This window comes from Pristis pectinata, chromosome 14 (genome assembly GCF_009764475.1).
Source record: "Pristis pectinata isolate sPriPec2 chromosome 14, sPriPec2.1.pri, whole genome shotgun sequence".
NCBI lineage: Eukaryota > Metazoa > Chordata > Chondrichthyes > Rhinopristiformes > Pristidae > Pristis > Pristis pectinata.
In genome coordinates, this window is record NC_067418.1 from 48,229,415 (window position 1) to 48,238,625 (window position 9,211).

At 47.8% G+C, this 9,211-nt stretch overlaps 1 protein-coding gene across 6 annotated transcripts in view; it reads left to right on the forward strand.

Moving 5' to 3' along the window:
• The window catches only part of celf1 (cugbp, Elav-like family member 1), a 56,864-nt gene extending 49,504 nt beyond the window's left edge, over window positions 1-7,360 (forward strand). For 4 of the 6 annotated variants that reach the window (XM_052029087.1, XM_052029082.1, XM_052029086.1 and 1 more), the window contains exons 13-14: window positions 103-270; window positions 3,774-7,360. In XM_052029087.1, coding sequence (XP_051885047.1) covers window positions 103-230 — 128 coding nt within the window. In that variant the 3' untranslated portion in view covers window positions 231-270; window positions 3,774-7,360. Of the gene's footprint in view, window positions 1-102; window positions 271-2,908 lie in introns of all 6 variants that reach the window. The other 2 variants (XM_052029085.1, XM_052029083.1) reach the window with 2 other exon arrangements.
• Window positions 7,361-9,211: the final 1,851 nt, after the last annotated feature.

Genomic DNA, 9,211 nt, shown 5'->3' on the forward strand with positions numbered 1-9,211 from the left:
CCAAAATGGAGGTGCATTCCCTGGTAACGTGCACAGTTCGAATGTTATGCAGCGGCTGTTGGGAGCTCTGCACTTGACTCTTCTGCTCTGTTCTGGTTGCAGGGTTTGTAAGCTATGACAATCCAGTCTCCTCGCAGGCTGCTATACAAGCAATGAATGGCTTTCAGATTGGCATGAAACGCCTGAAGGTCCAACTTAAGCGATCGAAGAACGACAGCAAGCCATACTGAGCTTTGATCAAAATGAACTTGAGTTTAAACATGTTCACTGGTAAGTTGGTGCAGCTGTGGAAACAATCGTGAGAGAAAGTGTCATCGGACTCCTTGAGTAACCCCAATGTGACTGGGGCAATTCACTGCACTCTGTCTTGTGTGCGTGTGTATGTGTGTGCGCGTGTGTGTGGATGTGTGTGTGTGTGTGTGGATGTGTGACTTTAATAGTACAGTTTTCTGTTGTGAATTTTAAGTTATACAGAGATGTGCTGACTCTCGGTTGCAAAGGGAGATGAAAAGCATATTTCTTCACTGAAATTTTAGCTGCCATATCATTTAAATTTTGGAGTTTGCTGTGTACTGACAGTCAAATGTGTCACTGGAGAGAACCACCGTTTAGTGGTATATGCCAAACAATTTTCGTGCAAACACCCTTTTGAGGATTGAAGGATGTTCTACCAAAGTGCCTCTTGTCACATTGTTTTAAATAACAGTAATTGCACCATTGGAGATGACAAAGGAGTACACCAAAAGGAACTGGTAAATGGCAGTAGGGTTGGTGACAGATACCACGCTATTACTGACCCCATCTCCTCCCTCATCTCAGGACCCTGCCCCCCCCACCCCGCCCCTCCATATTCCCCTCTTCCCTCTTTACTTTCCCCTGCCCCCTTCCCCTTCTGCTCCCCTGCCTCCACTTCCCCTCCCTTTCCTCCTCTGACCCTTCCCTTCCCCTCCCCTCTCTTCCCCCCTCAGACCCTTCCCTGACACCCTACCCTCCCTTCCCCTGTGACCTTTCCTTCCTCTCCCCTCCCCCCGTCTGGCCCTTCCCTTCCCCTACCTTCCCCCCCACCCCGACCCCTCCCCTCCCCTCCCTTCCCCTTCCCCCCCCCCCCCCACTCCCCCTTTCCTCCTCAGCCATACTCCCCAGGCACACAGCTCAGCTCCTGCACACCTCCTAGTGACGTCACCCTAGCCTACCGTTGTCTTCACGCCCACCCACCCACTCTGCACCACTTAGGCTCTCCCCCAGCCCAGTGTGCTCACTGCTCCCCCTCCTAACACTAATTCTTGCTTACTCGCTCGCTCCAGCTCCCTTGCTCTGCGCCAGCCACTCTCGTGCACTTTGTTCTTGCTTCCTCCGGTAAGCCCCTCGCGTGTGAGACACTCCATCACTCCTCAAAAGGTGTGGCACAGCCATCACTCTCGCACTTCCTCTCTCTGACTCCAAAGAAAGCTGGTGCTTGCACATACCGTGAGTGACTCGGCTGATCCAGTATCCGATGTTCCGGGGATCACACCGACCGGCTCCCTGCATTTTGTTCTCTCCGGGGGTTTTTTTTTTGACAATTGATGGCTTCACAACAAAATGTTTTTTTTGTTTTTACACGTTCAACTTTAAAACAAAAACTTCCAGGGGAATAATGTGAATTTGTTTGAAAAAAAAATGCACAAACTTGAGATTGGGGTGAATGTATAATTTACAATTCTACCTTTTCTATTTTTATAGAGGTTTTTTACAGCTCCCGAGTGTTGGAGATTATTTATTATCTGAAGTGTTTTATTGGAGAATCAGTATTTTGTAGGCGACTGGTTTACATGGTTGTTATATGCAATGTTTGAGGTGGAGCTACTGATACAGTGTCCTTCTAGTGCTCTTTAATCAAATACTTGAAACCTATTGTTTTTTTTAAATTACTGTTGGAAACAGAAGTGGAAGGCCTGATTTTATTTTTAAATTTGGAAGCTGGGGAAAGATTATCAAAGCCCATTTGTTGTCAGCGTGGATGTGTGCCCTCTCTGTGAGCGGCCGTGCTCTGACGCGAGTGTGGATCGCAGGCGGGGGCAGGGTCACAGCAAACCTTGGGTTCCTCGAGGTGTCTGCCGTGCAGGGAGAAGGGGGCATGTTTTCCCCTGTCCTCCCCTGCAGCATAGAAGTCAGAAACCTTGCCCTACCCCACTCCACTCTGGGTGCCCATGAAGAGCTCCTCTTCCCACCCAGTTTCAGATGGGATGGATCGCAGCATGGGGCTCCATTCCTGACCAAAGACTCCCCTCGTCCCCCGGACACAAATCCCAGCTCACAGCAGTGAATTTTTGAGGGGAAATGTCTGCTGTTAAACATCCCCTTAATCCAGTCTAGACCCAAGGACGACTCCATTCAATGCGGAGTGAGCCCTATACTGTTGTCGGGGACTGGGGAAGGGATGTACTGAGACAGCACTGCTCTTGTCAGTTTGTGCCAGCAATACTGAGGGAGGGCTGCATTGTGTGGGGGGTGATTGGGGGGGGGGGGGTGGTGGTGGTGCGCAGTGCTAACAGAGCACTGGTGTTTTAGGGTGGGGTGGAGAGATACTAAGTGAGCACTGCAGTCTTGGACAGAGCTGTGCATCTCCAAGGGGCAGTACTGAAGGAATGGACTGTCGGAGAGACACTGCAAGGTCAGGGAAGCAGCACCCAGGGAGCACCACATCTTAGGAGGCAGCACCCAGGGAGCACCACATCTTAGGAGGCAGAGCACCGAGAGAGGGCAGCATTCTCGGAGGGACAGTACTTAGGGAGCACTGCACCGTGGAAGGGGCAGCATTCTGTGAGCACTGCACTGTGGAAGGGGCAGTATTATGTGAGCACTGCTCTTCTTGAGGTATTGTGTTTTAAATAGGATTTTAAATTGAGGCCCTGTTTGTTCTCTCAAGTAGCTATAAAAGATTCCAGGGGCACTATTCTGAAGAAGACCCAGGGGGATTCTTCCCCAATGCCTTCGACAATATTTTCCCTCAACTGAAGTCGCTTAAAACAAATTATCTTGTCATTATCACTCTGCGGTTTGTGGGAGCTTGTTGTACTCAAGTTGCCTGCCACATTATTACAACAGAGTCTGCACTTTAAAAAAAAGTATTGTATAGGCTCAGAGAGGTCTGAGGTGATGGAAGATGCTATAGAAATGCTAATCTTTCTTTAAGACGAGTCTTACCTGATGATTTCTCAGTCAGGCATTTAAGTTATTGAAGTGGTTAGTGGCGTTCTGTGGAGGGGCTGCTCAGCTTTTCTTTGTGTGAACCAGGCTGCTCTTAATTCTGCAGTTGTGACTTGAGAATTTTTACCCCAGTAGCTGTTTTTTTTTAAAACGCAATTTAAACTACAAATCTCGGTGGATTTCCCTGCTGCGTATCTGTGCCAGCCTTGCCCAGTTGTGTCTGTCCATCATTCTCCCTTTTAAAGGCTTTTTTGTCTTACAGCCATTTGGTGATGAGATAGATGCAAGTCGCAGATAAAAGGACCCAGGATGAGGGCCCCTGTTCCTTCCTCTTCTCCCCCTCCCACTCCCTGGCCCCTCTGGGTGGCTAAGGATTGTCTGGTGTCTTTCTTGTACCTGTGTGAATTACATCTGTTTGCAGTGTTTAGCATGTGCTGTTCCCTGTCCCATTGTTCAAATTATGCATTGATCTCATGCACTGTATCATTGTTTCGTTTTTAATTTTTATTTCAATTTATTTCTTCTTTTTTTTATAGCTTTGTGTAACTTGGTCCTTCTCCCTTTCTGGTTTTGTTTTCTCCTAGATATCTTCGTGCCCGTTTGTTCATCGTCTACCTAGCATGTTGCTGTGACGTCAAAGTTCATCGTCCCTCGTTGTCTCTGAGCTTCTCTGATGCTTGACCTCTACTGACTTTGACCTTGTTTTTGACATTAAATTTGATGTATTTCAGAAATCTTTTGTTTCTCCTCTCTTTGCCGACACCCCCCCACCCCTTGCCCCACCCGCCCCTACACCCCACCCCCCACCCCCCCACCCCCACCCCCCAACACACACACCCTTCAGTGCTGCTGGGGCAGACCACTTTAAGCAAGCTTACAAAAGATTGCTGCGTTTAAAATTTCGAGAGTCTATTTTTCTAGAATTTCTTAACTAAATTGCAGCATTTTGACACTTTCTACTCCTTTTCGCGAAGCAGCTTTTCTGGCACTAGCAGAGGGCTTTGTATCTTGACCATCCAATCAGCAGACAAACAGAAAATGACTTGTGTGTGCTCCTGTTTCTTTTTTTAAAGTGTGTTGTGTGTTAGGGAAGTATGAAGTGTTTATCACATTTCACTCTTAAAGATGATGAGGCTGGAATGCTTTCTACTCCAGAAGAAGGCAGGGTGACAGCTTCTCCCCTTTCCACTCCCGCCCTCCCACGCCCAATTCACCTACCTACCCCCCCCCCCCCCCACCCCTTACCCAACCACACACTGTGGCATTCCCCACTCTCTTACCCTTCTCGTCTGCCCCCTCACCCCTTCCGCCTACCTGTCCCCGACCCCTTCCACCCACAATTGCGTCCCTCCCTTACCCCTTGTCTCTTACCCCTTCCCCCTCCATCTCCCCCTTCCCCATCCATTTCCTCCTCCCTTCCACCCCACCCCCTCCCTCCCCTCTTCCTTCCCCACCCCCTCCCTCCTCCCTCCCCATCCCCAACGCCATCTCCCTCCTTCTCCCTCACCAGCTCCCCATCAGCTCCCCCTCCCTCCCCTCTCCCCATCAGCTCTCCCCTCCCTCCCCTCTCCCCCACCAGCTCCCCCTCCCACCCCCCTCTCCCCTCTCCGCCATCAGCTCCCCCTCCCTCCCCTCTCCGCCATCAGCTCCCCCTCCCTCCCCTCTCCGCCATCAGCTCCCCCTCCCTCCCCTCTCCGCCATCAGCTCCCCCTCCCTCCCCTCTCCCCCACCAGCTCTCCCCTCCCTCCCCTCTCCCCCACCAGCTCCCCCCTCCCTCCCTCCCTCCCTCCCTCACCTCTTCCTCCCCTCCCCAACTCCCTCAGAATACTGGAGTGACATCAGTAAAGAAATACTTGAATAGCTTTTACAAAGTGTCACCCACTTCCCTTGGGTTTTTTTTTGGCACTTTGGTTTTCTAACGTTAGCAGTAAGTGTCTGAAGCAAAAGTTTGAAGAAATAAAAAGGAAGTCTTTAGTTTAATGTTGTCAAGTTTGGTCTGATTATACCTTGCATGTATTGTATCTATGCTCAAACCCTCAGCAAGATGTGATGTGACTTGTTAAATTGATTTAGTGCCAAGTGTTATTTGCATGTTACAGCCTTTTACACTTTGTACAGCTTTTCTGTCTTCCTGACTTCGAAGTTGCTGTTTGATAAAGGAAAAAAATACAATTGAGTTGGAGGTTTAAATAAAGTATATTTTTGAACTGTCTCGTGGCAAATATCGTGCAGAGACCAGGTAACATCCTGTTGAAGCCCTCCCTTCTGTTCGCTTTGACCTTGGCGTTAAAGCGGTTTCCAGCTGGCCTGCTGGGGGATGTGTGCAGTGTTTTTGTTTACAGATTGTTTGGTTTTGAAGATTCTGGGGAGTTAGCTGACTTTCCACAAAGTAATCCAAGTGGCTTGTGTCATTTTTGGAAGTGGGACGTTTTGCAAGGGCTGAGTTGATTATTGGACACACAGCAACTGGGTATTTACACTATGGCCACCATGGCTTGTTACCAAATGGTATGAGGCAGTGAAAGAGTTAACCTCTGCCCCTCCCTCCCTCCCCACTCCATTTTCATACAGGTGTCTGGTGTAGCCTCCTCACCACCCAACGTGTATCCCTAATCCCAACCCCTCATCAAATCACTCTCTCTCCTCTTACCCTACTCCTCTGCAGACCAGCCTTAAATCTCCCTCATTCTCCCCTCCCATCCACGGGACCTAGAGCACCATCTGTCCCACAGCCCTCAAGTCCCAACTGTTCAACCTCCACCCAAAACACCAACCCCAAATTCCCAAACACAATCCAACGTCTGTCCCCTTGTCCCCTCCCCTCAACTCCGCTCCTCCCTACATCCAACCCACCTTCACGCTATCTGGGTTTGACACAGAGGGTTCAGTTTTCCGCCAGCATTATTGATCACTTTGCCCCTTTATCCTCTGACTCACTGTGTGCGCCAAGGACAGGCGGAGGAAAGCACTGCAGACTCCAAAAGACTGCATTTGCTCCCCACACCCACTAAATGCCCCACAACAACTGCACACACCGACAGGCAGATGGCGAGGGCAGGGACTGCAGCTGGTTATTGGTGCAGTCTGATATGAGATCCCATACACAGTAAGGATAGCCTGAACCTAGTAAATTAAAAAAACATTCTTTGAACATTTTTATCAACTTCTTCCCCCGCCCCACCCCACCACAACCTTTTTTGAGTTGCAAGCTGATTTTTTTTGTTACAGGGTGGTGTGCACTGATTAACTAGTCTGCCGTTTCTACCTGAATTGGGGGTTGGGCTTGACCAGACCAAGCTGCAAGGTGTGGCCTGGATGGCTGGCTGTGCAGTGAAACTGCCTGCATCCCATTTGGAATACTGCCTGTGAACCAGCTGTGTTTCCAAAAGCACCTCAGCTTCAGTCTCCTCTTCCAGCTGAGCACTTACTTAGTAAGCGCCCCAGTGTGATAAACCCAGACCTCACCCCAGGGTCCTTCGTAACTGCCACTGACTGGAGGGTGTAGTCGAGGGGTTATTAGGGATGATGCACCCTGGAGGGGATTGACGTGCTGATGCTGCCTCGCCCTCATGCACAGCATGATTGTGTTCCTTCTGTAGCGCCATTGCCAATCCTCCAACTTCTTCACAAGCACTCGGTGGTCCTTACCACACCACCCATGCCAGAATCCTGTGGAAAATGCTTAATGAATATTTAATTGCCATCTTGTTATCTTTTGATAATGTAAACATTGAAAACAGATATTTGAGTGACTGTTTTTCCAAACCCTTGCTGCTTTGTAAGTTAACAAACATTTTAGAATCCTGTGGGCTTTTTTTGGTACAAACTGATTGTATTTAACTCTGTAGGTTTTGTACAACTTTGCCTTTTATACGAGGATTATAAAATGATTAACAAATGTGAATGATATTGATTTCTAAAAGTTTGCCACAATGACCAAACCTCTCTACTAAAGTAAGATGCAATTTTGCTCTCATTACAAAGAAAAAGCTTTTTTTTCCAAAAGTGTCATTATCTTGTGTGAATTTTTTTTCTGTGTGATGTAACCTTGAGACAAATTATGAGTTAATTAGAAAAGATGGAAGAGAACCACTTGTAAGTTGTTTTGGAGCAACCTGTGTAGAGGTATGGCAAAGTGTTGCGAGTTTGAATAAAGCTGGTATTTGCTTCAGATTTTTCTTACTATTTTTGTCTTGACTAGGTACTAAACTGTTTTAACTGCACACACAGATTTGCAGACATTTTATATGAAACTGTGGTACCTTGTTTAGCATTTACTATTAAACAGTTTGAGAAGATTCTGTCACTTGCCTCCTTTCTTTAATACGTGGCTGTGTACGGAAGGTGTCGTTCAATGCGCATCAGTCTGTGTCTGTTTTTATTCATTCCTAGGGTTGTGGGTATTGCTCACATGTACATCATTTATCACTTCTCATGAATCAGCAGTGAATGCTGGAGAAGGCACTGTCACAAGAAGTTAGATAAAGAGCTCAAGGATTTTAACCCACGATTGATGCAACTTTGACCCACCACATCCAGGCCAACCTTTCTGTCCCTCTACACAACTCCCATTTTTCATCATTAGGTCTGTATCCTTCTATGCCTCTCCTACTTACGTGTCTGTCTGAATGCCTCTTAAATGTAATAGCTTGGGTAATCCTTTCACTCAAAGATTTGATCATCTTTCTTGTTCAAGATCCCATAAAGCCACACAGAATAAGATAGGTTGACGTTCTTTAAAATGGTAATTGGTTTATCATTGTCACATTTGAAAAGCTTTTGTTTGCACGCCATCCAGACAGATCATTCCATACGCAGTACTTCAAGGTAGTACAAAAAGAGAAAAAAAAATACAAAATGTAGCGTTACAGTCACAGAAAGTGCAGCGCGGGTAGACAAGGTAAGGGTCATGACGAGGTAGAATGGGAGATCAAGAGTTCATTTTTATGAGAGGTCCATTCAAGAGTCTGATAACAGTGGGATAGAAGCTGTCCTTGAGCCAAGTGGTACATGTTCTCGGGCTTTTGTATCTTTTGCCCAATGGAAGGGGGGAGAAGGCCTTGATTATGTCGGCTGCTTTCCCAAGGCAGCTAGAAGTGTACATGGAGTCAATGGAGGGGGAGGCTGGTTTGTGTGAGGGACTGGGCTGCGTTCACAACTCTGCAGTTTCTTGCAGTCTTGGGGTGTAATGTCGCAACTGCGATCATCTGTCACTCTCTTGGAATCTTCAGTGAATATAATTCAGTCTCTTTGCAAAAGTTATCAACTTGTTAAACCCTATGGGAGTACATTGAAGACAAAGCTTCAGGATATTCAATAAAGGTACCTAACTTCAGCATCAGGAGGAGATGCATTGTAAAATAAATGTTTACTATAACACTGCTGAAAGTGTGAAATGAGAAATGAAACCAGAAAATGCTGGAAACTTCTCAGGCCAGCCAGCTGTGGAGAGAGGGAAACGCAGCCAACATTTTGGATTTCCTGTCAGAACTGGGAAAGAGATCTGATGAAGGGTCCTGGACCTGAAACGAACTCGGTTCCTGTCTCCACGGATGCTGCTGAGAGAACAACCAATATCCATTACAAGCCCACGCACTCCCACAGCTTATCTGGACCACACCTTCCACCCTTCTCCCTTCACACAGTTTCGTGGCAGCGTTATTTCCACTTGAGCTGAAGGGAAGAGTGGTGATGGTGTTCCTGCCTGCCTGCCGCCTTCTCTAGGCTGAAGATGACACTGGGGAAACAACCCCTGGCAATTTTTTGTGGCACATCGTACAGATACGCACACTGTGGCCTTTGTTCACTGGTGGACTGTGTGGTGGCTGTGCTGCCCGCTTCCGCTTCTTGACTGAGCTGCTCCCAGACTGTGGGAAACTGCTCGATGATGTGTCTGCACGCATGAAGGTCCTGCACTCTCTGCAGAAGACCCAACCTCTTGCTGCTAGTAACCACAGTATGTTGGTGGTTGGTTCAGTTAGAATGCTGTTAATTAGTGCCCCCCAATCCCAAACCCTTCCAG